Source organism: Panthera leo, chromosome C1 (assembly GCF_018350215.1).
Source record: "Panthera leo isolate Ple1 chromosome C1, P.leo_Ple1_pat1.1, whole genome shotgun sequence".
Classification (NCBI taxonomy): Eukaryota; Metazoa; Chordata; class Mammalia; order Carnivora; family Felidae; genus Panthera; species Panthera leo.
Window position 1 is genome coordinate 164,532,512 of NC_056686.1, and position 23,499 is coordinate 164,556,010.

Below are 23,499 nucleotides of genomic sequence, written 5' to 3' on the forward strand. Positions count from 1 at the left end.
CATCTTCTCAAATGAGAAATACAGGAGTACCTTTGGAAGCATCGTGGTTCTTTCCATGTGCTGAGCTCCTTCCTTTCCTTTTTCCAACATTCTTATAAATCTGCACCCCTACCCTCCCTTCATCCTAACCAAGAAGTAATGGACTCGTTGCTTCTTCTATTCTACCATTTGTATATCATTAATTCTTGTTCTTTCATGCAGGGAACGAGCTCACAAACCTTGGTCACCCATCTTGATTATGGGTTCCACGTATAGAAACACTGAATTTATATGTGCACATTGAGTGTGTGCAGTAGGTTTTCTAGGTCTGTTTATAAGGGTCAGTTATGCACAACTGACTGAATTTATGGCTAAGAGAAAAAGGTTTGATTACACAGATTAAGCTTTAGTCTCATATTCAAATGTTAAGAATATGCTCCCATGACCTTCATCCAGGACATTAATAATTACACTTCAGATTGACCATTTTGGGCCACCATTCACCAAATTATTCATTAATGATCACTGTTCTTTGGGTGCTGGCCTTGGTTATCCATATCTTGAGCACTTACTCTATAGGACCTTAAAATTAAGTCAATGTATCCCAAAGGGATATAAGTAGGTGTCGGGGAAAATCATTCTATGGATGAACACACTGTATTATACAAAGTTGCAAAGAATTTCAGAACCTTTAATAAGTAAATGGGCAATGTGACTTTTCAAGGCAGCAGAATTAGTGGGAAGTGTTTCCCAAATTTATGACAGGAGAACTATATAAACATGCTCTGTCCCCAGAAGAACTAGCATCCTACAGAATTTACACTGGGAAACCTCCAACTATCTAAATTTCCAAAGTGGCAGATCCCTGCAATCCACATTCTTTTCCCCTCTTCTGCCCAAGGGAAAAATGTAGAACATTCCATAGGCCTCTGGAAAATGCCAAATGGTTGTTTGGTGTTGGGCCAACTTTCAGTCAGGCACCAGAACCAGATGTGTAACTACCAAACTGGAATGGTCACCTATTTAATTAGTTCTAGGGGAGAATGAAGGAATCCAGACTCAATGTAGACAGTTTTATCAATACACTTGGGGTGTGTGTCTGTGTGTGTGTGTGTGTGTGTGTGTGTGTGTGTGTATACTTTACAACTGTATGGAATCTTCAACTTAAAAGATATTTTATATTAAATTTCCCATTTAGGGGCGCCTGGGTGACTCAGTCAGTTAAGTGTCCCGACTTCGGTTCAGGTCATGATCTCATGGTTCATGAGTTCAGGCCCCACATCAGGCTCTGTGTTGACAGAGCCTGGAGCCTGCTTCTGATTCTGTCTCCCTCTCTCTGCCCCTTTCCCACTTGCGCTCTCTCTCTGTCTCTCAAAAATAAACATTAAAAAATTTTTTTTTCCATTTAGCACTCTAGATACTTCAACACTCTAGCTTAAGGCTAAAGCCAAAAGCTTTGCCTAAACCAATTAGCAATTATTAGTCATAGGCTGAGAAAGGGAATGTGAAATAGAATATAAAGCTTTATTAGTTTTTCTACAATCATATTAAATATTTGTGAGCATTTGAACTGTGGCTGAAGCAGACTTACCTGTTATTTTTCTCTTATTTGGATAGCCTGTTATTATGTTATAAAATGAACCTATTTGGTGTCATTTCTCTTGAAGAAGCCATTTTAATTATTATCTTAGCAAGGAATTGGTACTTTCCTGATGGGTTAATATATTATTTTATTTTATTGATTTGTTTTAGTATTATTATTTTTTTTGAGAGAGAGAGGGAGCAAGTGAGAAAGGGACAGAGAGAGGGAGAGAGAGAGAGAATCTCACAAAGGGCGGGGGGGGGGGAAGTGGGGGAGACGGAGAGAGAGAGAGAGAGAGAGAGCACGAGAAGTGGGGCTCGTGTTCACCGAAGCAGAGCTTGTACTCACCTGATGGGGGACTCGAACTCACAAACTGTGACATCGTGACCTGAGCCAAAGTCAAGCGCTTAATGGACTGAGCCACCCAAGCACCCAGTTTTAGTATTTTTATGTATATCAAAACTAAAATAAACTGGGATTGTCCTTTCTCTTCTTTTTAGCGTTAATAGCCTTTTGCTAGTTTTAGGAAGCCTTGTTTATCTTCCAACGGGTAAAATAGAATGAAAACAACATGTTCTTAGGAATACTGATATTTTTACAGGACTATTAACTTTGAACAGTACTTTCATTTGCACTACTTCAACCAAATTTAACAATAGCCCAACAGGGAAACAAGATTAAGATGTCTACCCAAAAGGTAAGTACTGTGAATAAAGGTAAGGAAAAGAAGAGAGCACAAGCAGTACTCGTGGAGCTTCAATCCAGGTCTTCTGACTCAGAGTTTTGAGTTATCTCTATAAAAACACGTTTCTTTCCTTCTCTAGTATTGCCAGCTGTATAACATCAGACCCTCATGCTAAATATAATCAGCAGTTAAAAATATACATCAGCCATTGCCACCCCTGATCCAATGTTTGCTTTCTACTCTATTTCACCAAAGCCAACTGCTGTACCTAACTAAATTATTTTAAGATTTAGAGATAAAACAACCACCACCTAGAAACCATTAAAAAAGAAAAACAACATGGTCAATTATAATCACTTTTCCTTCTTTGTTTTGGGGAGTATGTGCGAGATTTTCCTCTCTCTTCCTCTAATATATACAATTGAAGAATGCTTTTCCTCTTTATATCCATTTTAAATTGCATCTTATTTTTTACTTATCTTTCTCTCATCTTTTTTTTTTTTTTAATAAAATGAAAACCATCCTTCATGTTACTCAGGCAGCTCAGCCTCAAGGAGTCTTGTCTAGGTATCAGAGAAAATTACCTAAAATATAACTGACTTTACAATTAGGTTTTATTAAATGAAAAAACAAGGAAAAGAGTTTTAATGGGTTGACAATAGTTTTGAAGTCATAAGATGAAGGAAAATTTGCATATATTCATTTTGATTCCTCTGGAAGTCTTTGGGGAGCTCTGTCCTTAGGCAGAACCTGGATAAGAGAACAGGACTGATCTTAGATGTAGGTATGTTCTACCTGACCTCTTAACACCCTCTTAGGTGTCTGTGTGCTTGTGGTATCTCTATTTCTGACCTATCAAAATTTGCTGTTAGGAAGAATCTGATATTAACCACTTATTCTCTGGTGAGATGTTACCTAGCTTATTCGAGCGTTCTCTTTCATGTTTGTTTAAAACAAGATTTGTTTCCTACGCTACCCTCATTGTCACTTCACACACACACACACACACACACACAATCATATAGAATAAACTTCTACCTATGGTTAAGGACAAGCCAGTCTGTGGGAGTTCTTCAAAAATAAACACATGAGAAAGGAATTGGACCTACTGCTAGGATCAACAACACTGTTTTTCCCTGGGAAAAAGTGTCTGCTAAAGTGAACCTAAGAGGAAAACCCAAATAATTTGGCTGCATAAACATAGTTATGCATACAGTATAAATCAGAGAGGAGAGTCTCTTCATCCTAAACTATTTAATTCTCTGTTAAAGAATAAAAAATATTTCATGGGGGGGGGGGGGATGTAGTAAATACCTTATTCTTAGAGTGGTACCAAAAAACACCAAAAAACCAAAACAAACAACAACAGAAACCCCAAATCTCCTGTAAAGAGATACCAATGAATTACCCTGACAGGAAGAAAATATCTTCAATATACAACAATATACAACAATATAATTCCACATGTTCCGATAACATCAAGAGGACTCAAAAAGGAATCTGTACCTCAGAATTGTAGGATATTGCGAGAACCATTGGACTGGGAGGAGATAATGATTAATAGTGACTATTAGATTCAGAATGAATAGTCATACGCATCAAACTCATTCCATTAAAAAGAGTTTATTATTCAAATGATTGTAAAAATGATTAAGTCTCTTTTACCAATGAGTAAAATTATCATAAAACCTATTTCTTTCATGATAACTATTATGAAAGTGAGAAGATGTCACTCATCTGTCCATTTTTCTTCTACTATAGTTAAATAATCGTTCTTTGATTTGCACAGTTTATCAATTTTAGAGTTACTTTTGAGTATTAGTTTTTATTTTATTTTTTTTAGAGAGAGAGAGTGTGTGTGAGCAGGGAGAGGGGCAGAGGGAGAGAGAGAGAGAAACAGGGAGAGAGAATCTCAAGCAGGTTCCACCCTCAGTTCCACCCTCAGTGCAGAGCCCAAGGCAGGGCTCGATCCCACAGCCCTGGGATCATGACCTGAGCCAAAATCAAAGTCGGATGCTCAACCAAATGAGCCACCCAGGAGCTCCTAGTTTGTTTGTTTGTTTTTAAAGATTTTTATTTTTTTAATGTTTGTTTATTTATTTTTGAGAGGGAGAGAGAGAATGAATCCCAAAGCAGGCTCTGCACTGTCAGTGCAGAGCCTGATGTGGGGCTTGAACTCACAAATAGCAAGATCATGACCTGAGCCAAAACCAAGAGTGGGACACTCAACCAACTGAGCCACTCAGGTGCCCCAAGACAAGGTAATTTTAATAATCCCATTTCAAAGCTGGGAAGTAGAAATTTACCTGTTGTCCTTATGGACTGGTTCTAAGAAAAATGTGCCTTAGCTGAAATATGTTTTTATTTTAAAGCAAGTTATGTAACCTATATTTTATGAATTCCTGTAAGGCAAAATGAAATTTTCACATATTTTATGGTGGCTTTATGTATTCATATCTGTAATTCTGGGTTTCTGAAATTTTTTCCTGCATTTTAAGATCATAGATTGGTTATAATAAATAAACTCCCTCAATGATGGAGTAATCTTTAGAAAATCACAGATAGAACTTGGGATGCTGACTGCAAATGTACTTGTAGCTAAGTAGCCAAAGGGCAAATCAGTGAGCACTTCTTCAGATACTGAAGGCTGATTTCCCCGACCTGTTAAAATCACCATCCAGAACTAGCATACAAAGTAACTCATTCACTGAAATATCTTCACCTCCCTTAGGCCGATGCAGGGCCTAGATGTCTTCATCATTATTATTACATCTGGTGTCATGTTTTTCCAGCTGGTGCACTGTCTCCCTATAGGAGGGTTCTTGATGTTCACTCCTCTACCAGCCTCCTGCTTGCTCTCTGGAGGCTCACCCTATGACCCTATTCTACATAGGCAACCTCTTCTAACCTCAACTGTGATTAAATAGATGGACTTAAAAGCTGCTTACGAACCATATGGCTCGCCATAAAAATAAAGGGCCAGAACTGACTACAATTAAAATTTCAGTTATGTGAGTTTCAACTCTACCCCATCCTCAACCACACATAAGCAATTACTTTTGATCCAGTAGCTTTGGCCATTTTCTTTCTTTTTCTTCCTATCCTTTTTCTTTTCTTTTTTTTTTTTTTTTTTTTAAGAAATAAGAAATGAATCACCATCTTCTGATATTTAAATCCCTTCAAAAGGAAAATGGGAAATTATCTAACATTTCAAATGCACCATTATTTTGCACACCAGCTTAAAACAAGCTGGATCAGAGGATACATTTGAGGACTATATTCAGAGGGTCAGACAATGTCCTTAAAGAGTGTATTTTAAAGAGGTTGCCCTTTAGGGGCGCCTGGGTGGCTCAGTCAGTTGAGTGTCTGACTCTGATCTCAGGCTCAGCGATTGTCATGATCTCATGGTTGCTGAGTTTGAGCCCTGTGCTGACAGCAGGTGGAGCCTGCTTGGGATTCTCTCTCTCTCTTTCTGCCCCTCCCTTGCATGAGTGTGCTCTCTCTCACAATAAATAAAGAAAACATTTTAAAAAGTCCTCCTTTAACAGAATTAGTTGGCCTCGAAACAACCATCCTCACATTTGTGCCTTGCAGTCTGTTGGTGGTTCTACTGAGGGCTCTATTTTGAGGTGTGTTTCCTGACTTCATTTCTCTTAGGGGGATCTCTTGACATTAGCTTTGGTTATCTTCCCATGACTTTTTCTCATTTTACTGGACCTGAATACTTTGTGTCCAAACTTCTTTTTAACTCTGATTATATTGACTTAAGTTGAAAAACAAAAGAGAAAAGATGGTTTTAAAAGAAAGAAAAAAATACAAAGAGGGTTGTTAAAAAATTAGAAACAAAAAATAAGAGCATGAAGAAGCTACCAAATATCTTTGTCTGAAAATACAGTCATTTAATACGTCACCATTTTAAAAAGCAGATTTCAAAAACAGATAGTGCTCTTTTAAAAGCATATTAGGGGTTTAGTGGAATCACTGCATGGGTAGTTAGAAGATCATTTTAAGTATTTGATTCAAAGTAGCTTCCATACCTCTTCAGGCTTCAAGGAGATGTGATTGCTGGTGTTGGGAGGTAGTGCCATGGTTCAGTAAGACTAGAGGGAAAACTTCTTTAACTGTAAAAGGGTAAGGAAAGGATGACCATTAGAGGTGTGTACATCCCTAATACACTCACAGTAGCTTTCTTACAGAATAACCTAAGGCAGTGGGGGGTAAAGATGGCTTCCCCTTTCAGGAAAGAAAATAATGGGACAGGGTTGAGTAGAGAGTGGGAGCTGAGGGACACATATAGAGGGGTAACCAGGAAAATTATTTCCACTATAAGTTCTTCTGAATATGGAGTAGGGACTCCTAAAAAAGTACACAATCCTGAAGCAGCCAAAGGTAACTTAGCTGAGTTACAGGTGCCTGGAAACCACTGACTTTTGCCACAATAGCCTCAAACCTGGCTCTCTTTGGGGTTCTGGAGGATGTTAGTGCACTCAAAGACTTACTTCATTTCTTTATCCCCAAAGAATATATTTGAGCAATGGAAAAAAAAACAATTCCTACCATACCTGAATTACAACAGAAAATACTTTCCTTTGATAATATCTCTTGCTCCTGGGTGCTTAACTGCTATTGTTCATACACACAAATGGGCTAATGAGAAAGGCTTAAGAAACGTGGAAGTATGAAAAGGTCAAATGCTAGAATTTGCAAATCAACAATTTCCAATTTCCAAGCTATGATCCCTGCAGCTTTAGAAAAAAAATACCTTGGGAACAATAGGCCCAGGACACCCTTACTACTGATCTAAATGCAATGATCAAAATAACTGCGTAAGCCTAAAATTAGGATTGAGCGTGAATTTACAAGGTAAATCAATAATTTAATTAATCAAATTAATGATTAACTAATAAATCACATTAGTCACAAAGTCACATTAAATTAATTTACCCCGGTTATAAGAATTCGGTTTCTTTTAAGTTTTATTTTTATTTATTTTTGAGAAAGATACAAAGAGCAAGTGAGGGAGGGGCAAAGGGAGAAGGAGACAGAATCCTAAGCAGGCTCCACACTATCAGCACAGAGCTGGATGTGAGGCTCAAACTCACGAACCATGAGATCATGACCTGAGCCCAAATCAAGAGTTGGACACTTAACTGACTGAGCCACCCAGGTGCCCCATCAGAAATAAGTTTCTGCTCACACATGAATTGGATGTCAAAATTTGATTTTAAAATGTAGGAATCACTTTCAAAATGTTATTGTATAAAATTTAAAAATATATATTTCATATGGAATGTATCAAAATATAAAATTATGACTTAAATATTTTTGACAACTTTGTTTTACCAACAGTGGCACTGCATATTACTTTATGGCAATAGAACTACTTCTCACATCCAGTTGTCTAGGGCTTACCCAGCAAAGATTTTAGCAGACATCTATAGAAATACTGTACTTCAGAACAGCAGTTCTTAAGATGTGGTCTGGAAACCCTTGTGAGTCCCTGAAACACTTGCAGGGCCAAAACTATTTTCATAGTAAGACTAAGATGTTATTTGTCTTTTTCACTCTCACTCTCTCACAACGGTAGAGTTTTCCAATAATTACATGGCATAGGATATCTCAATGGATCGAATTCAGAAGCAGATAGGAAAATCCAGCTGTCTTCTATTAAGCTAGGTATTAAAGAAATTTGCAAAAATGTAAAGGAATGCCATTCTTCTCAGGTTTTTTTTCTGGGAAATACAGTTATTTTTAATAAAAGAATTTCATTTAGACTCATACATATTGGTTTATCATAAAATAATCAATATTTTAAATATTTTTTTCAATTGTAATATCTAATATGGTATAAGTAGATAGGTAGGTAGATATAAATATAAACACAAGGGGCACCTGGGTAGCTCAGTTGGTTAAGTCCGACTTTGGCTCAGGTCATGATCTTACAGTTCATGAGTTCAAGCCTCACATCAGGCTCTGTGCTGACAGTCTGGAGCCTGCTTCGGATTCTGTGTCTCCCTCTCTCTGTCTGCCCCTCCCCTGCTTGTGTTTGCTTGCTCTCTCTCTCTCTCAAAAATAAATAAACATTTAAAAATATACATATAAACAAAAACTCTTGGGGGGATATCAATTTTAAAGATCATAAAAAAATCCTAGATACTTTACCTAAAAACTTAAAATTTTAAAAGTTTACTGCTTTACTCTCAACAATAGCCAAATTATGGAAAGAGCCTAAATGTCCATCAACTGATGAATGGATAAAGAAATTGTGGTTTATATACACAATGGAATACTACGTGGCAATGAGAAAGAATGAAATATGGCCTTTTGTAGCAACGTGGATGGAACTGGAGAGTGTGATGCTAAGTGAAATAAGCCATGCAGAGAAAGACAGATACCATATGGTTTCACTCTTATGTGGATCCTGAGAAACTTAACAGAAACCCATGGGGGAGGGGAAGGAAAAAAAAAAAAAAAGAGGTTAGAGTGGGAGAGAGCCAAAGCATAAGAGACTGTTAAAAACTGAGAACAAACTGAGGGTTGATGGGGGGTGGGAGGGAGGGGAGGGTGGGGGATGGGTGTTGGGGAGGGCACCTTTTGGGATGAGCACTGGGTGTTGTATGGAAACCAATTTGACAATAAATTTCATATATTGGAAAAAAAAAAGTTTACTGCTTTAGAGCATTAATTGATAACTATCAGATTTTAATTTTATATGTACCCAAGAAAATAATTATTTTATTCATTTATTTATGTTTTGCCAATTAAAAAAATTAAATCCAAGGTAGTTAATATATAGTATAATAATAATGGTTTCAGGAGTAGAATTTAGTGATTCATCACTGATATATAATACCCAGTGCTCATCCCAACAAGTGCCTTCCTTATTGCCTGTCACCCATTCAGCCAAAGAAAATAATTATTTTAAAGTAATTTTGACTTTGGTTTCCAAAATGTTTGCACACTTATTATTTTACAACAAATCTGAGAGGTACGCAGGTTAAAAATTACTCCTACCTGTAATATGAAGAAATCAAGAAACAGAATTTTAGATTGCACAGTAAGATAAATAACTTCATTCATTCAGAGGAGTAAGAGAATATAAAGTACTTTCAACTCTACCCTAATGACTTGGCTAGTTAAGTCAGTTTCTCCTTAACCTGTTTAATGAGATTGTGACATCCTGAAAAGTATTGCAACATACATGGAACCACTGGAAGCCTATTTCACATTAAATATTGTCACTTCCTGAGCTAAGTCAGTCTCCTTTAATGGAGCAGTCAGCTAACCATAGCCCAATGCTTTCCTGTCATTCAGAAACATTGTTAACCTCTTTTGGTTCTTTAGGTCTTCATCATTTGCTGGTACATTTCTTACAACTGCCAACAGGTCTTCAGGTATACCCAGTAGGCTGACTTCCACTTGAGAATGAATTCCAAAGTAGTAGACTTTCCCATGCTAATCCCCTGCTCAAGAACTTATAATAGCTCTCACCAGATCAAGTGTTTATCTTCCACTAAGTTTTCTTTTCTTTTTAATTTTTTTTTTATGTTTTATTTATTTTTGAGAGAGACAGAGTGCGAGCCAGGGGAGGGGCAGAGAGAGAGGGAGACACTGAATCCGAAGCAGGCTACAGGCTCTGAGCTGTCAGCACAGAGCCCGACATGGGGCTCAAACTCGTGAGCCATGAGATCACAACCTGAGCTGAAGTCGGATGGTCAACTGACTGAGCCACCCAGGTGCCCCTCTTCCACTACGTTTGCCACCCAGGTGCCCCTCTTCCACTAAGTTTTCAATGCTCTGATGATTTGGTCTTACATTACCCATTCAACCTTATTTTTTCTTCCTTTCACACCTATTGTATTTTTTAGGAAGACTGTCATCCTTATACCAGCCTATCTTTCACTTCTATAATAGCAATTAAAATTCACTATATTTTTGCTCATTAATCCTTTAATACCCCTGGGAAGTAGTCATTACCATTCCAGTTTTATTAGATGAGTAGCCAAGCCCAGAGACTTTAATATGACAAGCTCAAGACAACATATCTGCTCAATGATAGAGCCAATATTCAAATTCAAGTCTGTCTGGCAGTGAGGCTAGTGCTCTCAGCCATTATACCAAATAGATTAGTAAGTCAATTAAACTTAAATAGGCTAAGTGACCCAATATTTTATACTCAGACTGCTTAAAAGAAATCACCTAAGCTGTTTACAGAAGACATATTTAAATATATATAGATACAGAAAGATTAAAAGTTAAAGGATAGGGGGGCACCTGGGTGGCTCAGTTCTTTAAGTGTCCGGCTTTTGGTTTCGGCTCAGGTCATGATCTCACAGTTTGTGGGTTCGAGCCCTGCATTGGGCTCCATGCTGACAGTGCGGGGCCTGCTTGGAATTCTCTCTTTCTGTCTTTCTGCCCCTCCTCCATTCATGCTCTCTCTCTCTCTCTCTCTCTCTCTCCTCTCTCTCTCTCATGCACTTGTCTCTCTCTCTCTCTCTCAAAATGAATAAATAAACTTTAAAAAAAGTTAAAGGATAGGACCACAACACATGCTAATGTAACTAAAGTTAAGACAAAAATCATTATTAGAAACAAAAAGGGATATCTGATAATTATAAAAGGTTCAATTCATCAGGAAAATATAATTTTGACATGTCTAATATATAGTTTTAAAGTACAGAAAGCAAAGATTAGCAGCAGTAGAAGGATAATTAGATAAATCCATAATAATGGTGGAAGATTTTAACATACTTCAATAACTGATAAAAATAAGTAGACAAAATACCAGTTAGAATATCAAAGATTTGAACAATACAAATGATTAGGTCAAATTTGTATTTGGGAAACAAGTACCCCAAAACAAGAGCAAATACAAATCATTCTTTTCAAAGACAAATAAAAACTACTTGAAACAAAATAATAATGAAAATACTGTTATGAAAACATGAATGAAATTAATTACTTAGAGAAAAATTCATAGCTCTAAACACATACATATCTGAAAACATACAAAAAAGGTGAAAAATCAAGGAGTAGGGCATTCATTTCAAGAAATTTAAAAAATAAAAGGTGGAGGATAGGAAACAAGAAGGAATATTTGCAGAAATTAATGAAAGAGAAAGCATACATATGATAGGATCAACAAAGTCAAAAGTTGGCCCCTTAAAAAAGTATTGGGAAAAATTTTCAATGAGCAATAATCACACCGTGGATAAACTTCATTGGCTACAATGCTGCCACCGTGTAAAGTTGGTTCTTTAAAAAGGTAATAAAACTGATAACTGTCTGGCAAACTGATAAAAAAAAAAGAGTAGAATAACTAATGTTGGGAATGAAAAGTGGGACATTACTAAAGATCTTACAGCCATTAAAATGGTAATAGGACATTCTATAAAAACTTTATGTCAATACCTTTGAAAAAGTAAATGAAGCAGATAATTTCCTACAAAAACACTGTCAAAAACTGAAACAAGTAGAACCAGAAAATATGAATAACATTAAACTATTTAGTCTATAAATAAAAACCTTCCCATAAAGAAAGCTCTAGGTTCAGACCATTTCTTTGGTGAATTCTAATGAACATTTAAGAAAAATAATGACCAAGTTTACACAAACTCTTCCTGAGACTTATAAAACAAAGGAGCCTGGTTTCACGAGGCCAGCAAAAGCTGACCTGTTCCTATTAGAAGAATAATAGACCAACCTTACTATATACAAAATTTCAACAAAATTGTATTCAGTATTCAGTAATATATAAAAAGGGCTATACTTCATGACTAGATTGGACTTATGCTAGCACTGCAAGGTTGGTTGACAGTGGAAACCTATCCATGTAATTTACTATACTAACAGAATAAAAGAGAAAAATCATTTGATCATCTCAACAGATGCAGAAAAAAACGTCTGACAAAACTCAATATCCATCCATGATAAAAACTCGCAACAAACTAGGATTTGAAAAGGAATTCCTTAATCTGCTAAAAGGTTAAAAAGAAAAAAAAGAAAAACCAGCAACCCACTTTGAACAATAGTGAAATGTTGAGAGATTTTCCTTTGAAATGAGGAACAAGATAAGGATGCTACTTTCACAACTTCTATTCAACATTGTACTTGAGGTCCTAATCAGCTGGTGTAAGGCAAGACAAAGAAATATAAGGTATGACGATTGGAAATAAATCAACTATTGTCATTAACAAATGATATAATCTTATGTAGAAGATCTAAAAGAATATATGATAGTTAAGACAGTGTGATACTAGCATAAGATAAATACATCAATGGAATAAAATACAGAGCCCAGAAATAGACTAACGTTATATGGACATCTGACTTATGACAAAGATGGTTAATGTAGAACACTTTTCAACAAGTGGTGCTAAACCAGTTGGCTACTCATATGGAGTATGAAACCTGATCTCTACCTCATAAATAAAAATCAATTCCAGGTAAACTATAGGCGTAAATGTGAAAGGAAAAATACTAAGGCTTCTAAAAGGCAACTTTGGAGATGTATCTTCATTACACATTCACAAACAATGATATCCAAATGGTCAACAAACATATAGAAAACACCCTTGATCTCATTAGTAATCAGAAAGATGTAAATCAGAACCACAATTAAGATAATACTATATAATAGCTAAAACTATACTGACAAGAGTATATAGTAGAAAATGGCAATTCTCATATGCTGCTGTGGTAGATTTTGTACAATCTCTTTGGAATACAGTTGTCATTTCATTATCTATTAAACAAATGTATACTTGGTGACCTAGTAATACTACTCTTAAATGGATACTTAACAGAAATTCTTCTACATGTTCACCTAGAGACATATGCAAAAGTGTTCATAGCAACCTTATTCACAATAGTCCCAAACTTGAAACATCTTGAATGTCCATTAATTATAAACTCTGGTATATATATTTAAAGGAATACTATGTGGCAAAGAAAATGAATGCACTACAACTACACACAATGTGGATGAATATTACAAACAGAATGTTGAGTGAAAGAAACCAGACACAAGAGAACATACCGTAAGATTATACAAATTCAAAAAACAAGTAAGGGATGTATGCTTAATTGTTAGAACCATAAGAAAAACAAGGAAATGTATATTATAAAATTCAGGATGGTGCCTACCTCTGGCAGGTAGGGAGGGTAAAGAGATTGAGAGAGGGCATAACAGGGATTTCCAGGATACTGGAAAAGTTGTTTCTTGAACTAGATGGAAGTTACATGGGTGATCAATCTGTGATAATTTATGCTTTGGTTCACTTGTCTGTTATATTTTATAATAAAAATGTATAAAATGCAAGAATTCCTTAATTTGGGGATAACTTAGCAGCTCTGTAGGGAAGTAATGGGAATCAGTGCAGTAAAGAAATATGGTGCATGTTTCAGATGCTAATCTGTCCTATTTAGACTTTTTTTCTTCCTCATATTGGAAGAGATGTCATAAATGCAAATATAAGTCATTCCATTTAAAATTCCTCATGTTCTTGGGTTCACCATGCTCATGTGGTCTGCTCTCCATTGGGATCCATGTTATTAAGGACTAAGTCAGGACTCAGAAGGAACAGGTGTGTTGAGATGGCCCTCCTGAATGTTATACTCACTGAAGTTTTGCTTTATGTGGGAATCACAAACATCTCAATGGACCACACTTCATGTGAAGCATTCCTTCCTTAAAATAAATTTCAAGACACTCTGCTTGGCCTTTGCTCTTGTAAGGAGAGGGGGTGGGGGTGGGGTAGGAAATACTTCACCAAGGTCACCCACATCACACTTATTTCATCCAACAGTATAATATAGTGCCCCCCCACATATATCCCAACTCCTAATCAGCCTGGTTATGCCATGTAGATGAGGCATTGACTTACATACTTTCCATCTCATAGCACATAGTAATGAATTAGGTACATAATAGGCTCTTAACAAACGCTGTTACTGCCTGTATTTCATTACTGTATACATATTTGAAAAAAAAATCAGTTTTTCCACTGGTATATAATTTTGATTTACATCAACCTTTTCATCACCCAGGAGAAAAGGCTTTTCGTTATTCTGTTGATATGTGCAAAATTTATAAATTTTGCCTCCTGAGAGTTGGTGAGAAGCATATTCATATTTTAATTTGGACAACACTGAAGAAGTCAGTTAACTACTCACTAGTGTTAGGCTAAGCTCTCTGGGAGTCAAGCAAAAATTAATAGACCAGTCTCATTCTAAAACAATTCTGAGAAAGTTGTTGCTTATAATAGCATTTTGGCAAGAAAAATATGAATTTTGCGATTGCAAGCAAATGTGCTAGTTGGTATTTCAACGCTGTTCTAGTAACATCTAAAAAAGGTGTAAGAAGCTTGAGGATTAAAGTGGCTAAACTCTCAGACTTCAGGAGGCTTTCTCTTTCAGGCACTCAGCAATTTACTCCTCCTTTCTGTTTTCTTAGCTCCTAATCCAATCTGAAATAGCCAATGGAGAAAAGTAGCAGCTACACAAGAGTGGGGCTCAGTGATTCTAGAGCTAGACTGGATATTTAATGCTGAACTATCTCTTAAGATCTGGAAAGCTGGCATTCAAATCAAGTCCTTCTCATTGTTGCCTGAATTTTTCAGAACTATTAAATAGTTCTTTTGTATTAGTCAAATTAACTCCTGGAATGTCTTTCATAGAGTCTGTGTTATAAAGGTGATTATTTGGAAAGAAGGTGACTTTATTGGGCTTGGAAAGCTTATGACAACCCTTTTTCTTACCGTTCCCAAGACTCATTTTTGAACTGCACATTATGCAATAAGGTATTTTATTTCTATGGGTAGGTCTTTAAGGTGCCTTATAAAAAGTCTACCTAATCCACTGGCTGAAGATGGTTGTGGAGCATTGCCTTTTGAGATCCTCCTATTTTCACCAAGTGCCATTCTCCATAAAGTTAATTTGTAGACAAGCGAGAAGTTCTAAGAACAACTGTTAGGTAATTCTATCTGTAGCCATAAAAAACTTTGCTTCCAATAAGGTAAATAAGGGAGTAGCATTCAGTAATGAAAGAGAATCTCCGTTGCAACTCAGCTTTACGCCCTCAGGCAAGTTCATGTCTCTGAGCCTCAGTTTTTTCAACTGTAAAATGGAAATTACATGAGAATCTCCAGGCGCGAAGTAGGCGATGAGAAAATGATAGCTATTTTCTCAAATGGTTACAGACAACGAGTCAGTTTCAAGTTATTTTAGTGACGCTGCTGGGAGGGGAACATAGGGGAGCAGCAGGAGCTCCTTCAGGAAAAGGATGGCCCTGCTTAAGTTGTCGGGTCCAGCAGCACCCTGGTCCTAGGCGTCTGCCCCAGAAACCTACTCCAGAGGCCAAGGGGACACCCAACGACACCACCCAGGGTATCTGGACACCTCGCGGACACTTGTGGTTGGGATTTTGGTCCAGCCCAGCTAAGTCTGAGCCAATCCGGGTGCAGCTCAAACTCACCTGCTTGGCAGGTGCTCGCCGTCCCAGGCGTGACCGCGGAGGGCGGGCAGATGTGGTGGGCGGGAGCAGAGAATGTGAAGCTCCCGGCGCATGGCACCCGCCGCCCAGTCGCCGCGGTGGCTGCCGGGATGCGCCGCAGCGAATGGTCGCGCCGGGCCGCCGCTCTAACTGACCTTTCACCCGCGCCCAGCGGTCCCGGGCGGCGGCACAAGGCGGAAGCCATGGCGGAGGCGGCGGCTGCAGCTGGCGGGACGGGCGTGGGCACTGGCTGCTGTTCTGCAGCGGACCGGGACCGAGACCCGGACCCGGATCGAGACCGTGCCAGGCGGAGGCTCCGGGTTCTCTCCGGTCATCTGCTGGGCCGGCCCCAGGAGGCTGTGAGTACCAATGAGTGCAAAGCGCGGAGAGCCGCGTCGGCGGCCACGGCGGCTCCCACTGCCACTCCCGCCGCGCAGGAGTCGGGCACCATCCCCAAGAAACGGTGAGTAGCGGCTCTGTGGCGCTGGTTGGCGGCGGGGGACCAGGCCAGGCCTGTGCTGCGGGAGGACATGGGCAAGGTGGAAAGGGAAGTGACACGGGTGGGAGAAAGGCACCCTGTTCGCTGAAAGTGAAGACTCATCTCTGGAGGGAGTGGACGAGACCCTGGACCCTGGCAGGAAGGGGGAGGGATGGAATGGTGGGTTTTGGTCACTATTTGAGAATAACAAATATGAAGAACTCTCACTGGGGAAGACTTTAAGGGGACCATTTTTCTTGGATTCTTATTGAATGCTAGGAATTCATTATCTTGAATTAATACTTGGGAGATAAGGTCTTCCATTGGATAGAAAGGATTCTATTATGATCTTCCAAGATTTGAGTTTGTACTAGATGATGAATCTCTTCTAATTTACGCAAGTCTCGATGCGGTGCGGGGAGAAGTGATGGTTTTTAGAAGGTGCTGACCGGTTTGCAAGGGGCAGGTTTCCACTTGCTCAGGGGCATGGTCTTTGAGTTTGAGGGAGGAAAGGGATGGGTAAGAAGCAAAAGACTTGACACTAGTTAATGATTCTGCTTGTTCAGGGGCATGGTCTTTGACTTTGATGAGGGAAAGGGATGGGTAAGAAACAAAAAACTTGACACTAGTTACTGATTTAGGCGGTGGTGCTAGCTACTGAGCTCTGGTGTAACTAGAAGCTGAAAGACCCTTGCCTGCGGATGAGGATGTTTTTAGGAGATCTTGACTTCCTGTTTTTTGGAGAAATCTTAAGTGCTGATGGAAGCTACTAGGAAAAACTTTTCTGAGATGTGGCTTTGTCAGGTGGATGAACTTCGAGAGTGAAAAAAAGTGTTGCTGATGTTTAATGTGTTTTGTCAATGTGCCAGAAACCATGTTAAGTCAGTTATTTCTTTTACTCCTTTCCAAAGTCTGAGGTAGGTGCAGTTATCTACAGATGAAGAAATAAAACAGATTTAGAAGCCTGCTGCAGATGTACAGGTTAGAATTCCAAAGCACATCATATTAACTTTAGGGCTAAGTTCTTAACCTTCACTATTTATGGTGAATTCATTCACTAATTCCACATTCATGAGCCCTTCCTCTGCTACATGCAAAATACAGTATTTATTTAAGGAACTAATAGCCTGTGATAAGATATTTAGCTGATAACCATAGCAAATGGTCAGTTAACCCAGTTTTAGGTATGTATTTGTAAAGGGGAGGGGGCTTCCCAGAGTAAGAATTGAGTAAATCTTGAAGTTTGGGTTAGGAGTAACCTGCCAAAGGAGAAAAGTGTTCTTGGGAGAAAAATAGTGTGTTCACAGGTAAAGCAGTGAAAGACAGATTAGAGAACTGTTGGGAGTTCGGTATGGTAGGACGGGGTGAGAATGATAGAGGAAGAGGGCTGGTGGCCAGTCTTGTTTGCAGGATTTTATGTGGGGAAAACTTGAATGCATTTACATTTTAGAAAGGTCACATTGGGGGCTGAATTGAAGAAGGTTAAGCAGTTTAGCATGTAATATCTGGAAAGGAAGACCTGAGTTTGAATTTCCACTACATAATTCCAGTTGCATGACATTGGACAAATCACTTCACCTTTCTTAGAGCATCAGTCCTTTGTGAAAATGAGGACAGTAATTCCTGTTTTGCACTATTGCTGTGAGAATTCAAAAATACAGAGTTAAGTGATCAAGTGCTTAGTGCACTGTCGGTTATATAACCCTTCACCAAATGAAATGGTAGATGCAATTTTCATGAAGTCCAAAGACAAGGAGACAAATTAGGAGACTATTATTCTGATGAGAATTACTGTGATTCTGAACTAAGGCATAATATTGGGAGTAGGCAAGCCTGTTAAAAAAATTTTAGGACGTAAGTTTTTTATAACTTGGTTACTGAATAGTGGGGGAAGGGAGGAATCAAGGATCCCATCCTGGCATCAGGCTTCACTTGATGTATTAGCCGTCATTGGTTTTAAAACTTTTTTCTTCCTAAATGGCTTCATGTATGTAACAATGGCTTCCTTTGTATGTTTCTGTACATTGATATGATGTTCACATTCTTAGAACTAAGTAGGTAGGTCAGGTGTTCCTCATAGTTGGATTTAGGGGCCTTGGTCTGCAGCAGTCAGAGAAAAATAGTAGTGTTTATAAGGCACACTGGCCTAACAAATGAGGGTTCCCATGGCTAAAGGTGACTGGTCTGTGACTACTCCTTAGAAGACACACCTGTAACCTCTTGTTGGCATAGGTTTGGTTCAGACTTAGGTGTGGCTAGTGGTAAAATCTAGTCCTGTATAACTGTTCTGAAGTTTGACTCAATATATGAGGGAACATAAAAACTTTCATTAAATGGAACATCAAAAGCTCCCTCGAAGAGTGATCTACTTAATGTATTGTTAATGGGGAACCAAGGTCTCCCTTCTACTCCCTCCTGCTTAGGTGGGCCTCAGTTTGCCAGCAGCAAAGCTGAGTCTAAAGGGAAGATAAATGGAGCAAAGAGCCAACATGTAAATCTAATAAAGTATGAGTGTGACTGTATGTCACTTATTTTGAAAGCATTTGGTGATGTTATTTGTGTAACTCCTTCTCTCTGATTACCTTAGATGATGTCCTTGGTTGTAATTCTTCTATCTTATGACTGGTTGCCATCATGGAATTGGATGAGTGACTTCTTGAAACTTCATGTTTTCATTTCCTTTACAGGATACTCATGCATATGTTAATTTATTTAATGTTTATATAATACTTGCTTTATGACAAGTATTGTCCTAGACACTGAAAGTAGAGAGATGAATAATAATCCTTGGCCTCAAAGAATTCACAATAGTAAGGGAGATACACATTCTAGTACATTTTGAATAGAGCTGCTATAAATACAGGTACAGATATAACACAAAGGAAAGGAAGAGCAACTATCCATGGGGTCAGGGGAAGCTTTCTGGAGACGGTTTTAAAATACGGTTGATAGTATAGCAGGTTGATTGGATGGTGAAGAGAATTCCAAGCAAAAGGAATAGCATATGGCAAAGCAAGGGGCATGAAAGTGCGTATTGTATTTAGGTAACTAAACAATTCATATTGTAGAGGTGGGATTGAAGTAAACAGAGGAAGGCGCTGGCAGGTCATGGAAGACTTTGGCCTGTAGGTCATTAGTCAGTTAATTCATTCACGTATTCACTCATGTGTGAATATTTCAGTGCTTACTGTGCAACATAGCAGTGAACAAAAACTCTGCCCGTATGGACTTATATTTTAGTTGGAGCAGGGATAGCAAAACAAACAAGTAATATGGTATGTCAGATGGTGATAAATGTAATGAAGAAAAATGAAGCAGCGAAGGGGGTTTAGGTAATGGCAAACCCTTGAGGCAGTTAAGCTGGGAAGAGATTCAACTAGATTGGGTTTGGGTTTGCATCTAGCTGCAGTATTAAGAATGGATTGAAGAAAGATAAGGATGTACATAGGAAGACCAGTTAGGGAGCCGTTGTAGCAGTACAGATGAGAAATAATGAAGTATTAAACTGAGATGGTGGCCGTGAGAATAGAGAAGGGAGGATGGATCTGAGTTTTGGAAATTAGTGCATCAGGGGATACTTAACATTATGTGACTATATGCCAGGGGAATTTGGAGACCGAAGATCTCCAATGAAGAGATCTTCGATCTTTCCGATGAAGATCGAAAAAGGATGATAAGAGTCCTGACAAATGTGGATATTTAAGATCGCAACCTGTTGTACTTGTCACATTAGTCTCCTGCGAGTTGGTTCTGATTGCTTCTATCTGGGAACATATACGCTTATTATTTGAAATTACTGAGCAGAGTTTTGAGAGTGATGGTTTACTTTTGGACCTTCTGTTTTTAAGTGCACGCTACTCCATGAACAAATTCTTTTTGGTCTTGTTACTGGATGCAGTTTTAGATTCTTAAAAATCATTGTAAATACCAATTAAGTGTGTGACATTTTTATGCCTTGGTTTTGGATTTTTTCAGTTTTTAAAAAAGCTATTGTAATGCTACGAAAAAGAGAAGAAAAAATCCCTTGTGACATCCGTTTGTCCTCACTGTTAACGGCTTTCCCAGTTGTGGTTTGGGTTAGTCAGAACTGTTGGCAATTTTTACAGAGGTTATAAATTCTTCTGTTCAGATCAAAAGAAGATCTGATTAAGAATGCTACTAATTGTTTAATTTACTTATACTGCCATTTATAAACACAGTTGTTTAAAAAATAATGTATTATTTAACATCTACCAGAAGCCTTGGTAGGTGCTTTCCAGAAGGAAAAAGGCTGAGTTAACCTCTTCTAAATGTTTCCTAAGAACATTTTGTCATGCCAGGTTTCAACCTTTTGTGATTAAAGAGATCATGATCAAATACAGTGTCATATAGTTAAGGCATTAGTTTATATTGTACTTAATGAATTATAAAATATTGATCCTATCAAAATGCAATTCATAATTTAAGAAAATGTAATGCATGGTTTAAAAAATAGACCAACCTATTTCCTTCTGTGAGTGAATTTTGCTGTTTGATTTGTAGGAGAAAACAATGTTGAGAATAAAAGAGAAACTTCTCTTAGGCGGCAAGTATAATTTTGGGATAGACCACATTTTCTGCAAATAGATTTCTTTATGTCAGGAAGTTACTTAGTATAAAGCCACCTACCCCAGTCACTTAATAAAAATATCTAGAAATAAAATAAGTGATCTATTTTTAGGCTGCAGAGAAATGGAGTGCTCTTGTAGTCAGAGGAGATATTTTATGGAACACTTTAAAAGCAAGTACTAAGCAAATATTACTCCTGTCAATTTTGTTTTCTTATTATTAAGAAGAGAATTTCTGTTGTTGGACAGATTAGTATGTTAATTCAACTCTAAACCCAAACAAAGTATCCTGAGTAGAGTTTATTCTTTTGACATAAAGTACTAATCACACTCCCCTCATTAGTACTCTATTTATTTGTTGGGCTTTAGGAGTCATATTTAATTATGTCACTGTCTCACATCCAAATTCAGAATCTGTTGAGAAGACACAGAATATAGATAGATGGAGGTAAAAATGTCAGCTTTATTACAAATAAAGCTGGCTGAAGAATGTGGCTTAGATTTGAAGTACTTAATAATTACCCTGAATTGGATAGACTCAGTGACAGGTAGTGCTGAACCACAGAAGGCCTCCCCTGGGAGGGCAGAGCCAGCTCCAGTAAGCCTTATGCATGGCCCTGATAGAGACTGGAGTATAACCACTCTGTAGATGGATTCTAAGGAGAGAGAAAAGGCTGATTCCAGGTACTTGGTGCCTGTTCTCAGAAGTTACTAATGAAGTAAATCACTCCTCCCATGGGAAGGGATGACTGTGTGATGGTTGGGGAGAGGTGGCCAACCTGAAGTCCCTCCAGATTGGAAACTGGATGTCAGAGAATGGAGGTATTGCTGGTATATTTTTGGAGAAATTAAGGGAAAGGGCTGAAAACTTTGTAGTAGGTAAAAAGTCTTCTACCTCTATCATTTGCATGTTTCATCCCCATTGTCTAACGTCCTCCAGGAGAGCAAATCAGGCTTTCTAGGCCCCTTATTTCCTTGCTATCTACTATGTACTCTAGCTACACCCCGGAATTATTGCTATTCCTGGGACATGCCCTTCCTTTCCCCTCTTCTTTCTTTGATATGTTAGTGTTCGGAAAGTATAGTGTACATGGCACTGATAGTCCTGGGATAATTTGGGGTGGTTCATGATTACAATCTCACTTGGATAGTTATAAGTGTTTGTATACATACTCACTTTTTCAAAACTTTATTGAACTATTATATAATTTATTAAAAAAGTAAATGTGAAAATCGTAAGTTTTCAGCTTTCCACAAAGTGAACACATCCATCTTATCAGTATTTGGATTAAGAAACTGCATTACCAGTCCCCAAAATACTTCTTCACGTGCCTTTCCAATGCCTCCTCCCACCAGGATAACCACTCCCTTGACTGAAGTTTATATTTGCTTGTTTTGAGCTTCATAGTAATGGGATCATGCAGTGTGTATTCTTTTGTGTATGTCTTCTTTCCCTCATCATCATATTTGTAATACTCATCCATGTTACGTGTAGTTGTATTTTTTTCATCCTTCTTGCAGAATAGTATTTCATTGGGTGGATATATACCACAGTTTATCCATTCTGTTAAGGATGAACATTTAGGTGGTTGCTAGTTTTAGGTCTGAACAGTTATTTATTGATTTTAATATGGAGTGCATATCTAACTAGTATTTTTATAGATATTGCTGTACAGAAATAGGCTAAAATAATTAAAATAGCATTTAGTATATAATATGTTCAATTTTCTTAAGTATTTCCCTTGTCTGAGGTAATAGAATGCTTCTAGGTACTAAATCATTCATGTAAACATTAAATTGACTTTTTAAATACCATGACGTGTAAGTCTTTGCAGTGTTCAAATATTATTTATGAACTTACAAGATTTCAGCTTAGGGGCACCTGGGTGGCTCAGTCGGTAAAGCGTCCAGTTCTTTTTTTTTTTTTTTTTAACGTTTATTTATTTTTGAGACAGAGAGAGACAGAGCATGAACGGGGGAGGGTCAGAGAGAGAGGGAGACACAGAATCCGAAATAGGCTCCAGGCTCTGAGCGGTCAGCACAGAGCCTGACGTGGGGCTCGAACTCACAGACCGCGAGATCATGACCTGAGCTGAAGTTGGCCGCCCAACCGACTGAGCCACCCAGGCGCCCCAAGCGTCTCGTTCTTGATTTCAGCTCAGGTCATGATCTCATGGTTCATGAGTTTGAGTCCTGTGTCAGGCCCTGTGCTGATCGTGCAGAGCCTTCTTGGGATTCTCTCTCTGCCCCTCCCCTGCTTGTGTTCTCTCTTTTTCTCTTAAATAAATAAACTTAAAAAAAAAAAAAGATTTCAGCTTAAAATCACAAGCCTAAATCTGTAACTTAGTTACACATTTTAAATTTGTTACAAGCCAGTCATAAGACAGATCCTCTTAAATTTTGTAAGTATATAAAAGATCAATTTTTGCATAGCTTTCTTAAAACAAAAACATTAACATCTGACTTTGATTTCCTTCTTAAGAATTTGTACATTTAATTCTAGATCTTTTTATAGTTGAAATATGTGTACTCATTAAGGAAGTCTGCTACCATTCTAGCTTAACTGCAGTTACTTTTGACAAGGAGTTTTGCTTCTTGGATGAGATTTGGAGCTCTGGGTATCTTATCACTCACTAAGAAAACTATTGTATTGCATGTAGTATTTGCCCTTGATGGCATATCTGAATTTACTAACCA

General features: G+C 38.0%; 1 protein-coding gene and 1 pseudogene across 1 annotated transcript in view; one reads left to right on the forward strand and one right to left on the reverse strand.

The window, feature by feature from the left end:
* Positions 1–11,330: 11,330 nt before the first annotated feature.
* On the reverse strand, positions 11,331–11,497 carry LOC122228893 (annotated as a pseudogene).
* Positions 11,498–15,906: 4,409 nt separating this feature from the next.
* Positions 15,907–23,499, forward strand: part of AGPS (alkylglycerone phosphate synthase) — a 143,547-nt gene continuing 135,954 nt past the window's right edge. The window contains exon 1 of the mRNA XM_042949222.1: positions 15,907–16,201. Coding sequence (XP_042805156.1) covers positions 15,942–16,201 — 260 coding nt within the window. The 5' untranslated portion in view covers positions 15,907–15,941. The remainder of the gene's footprint in view (positions 16,202–23,499) is intronic.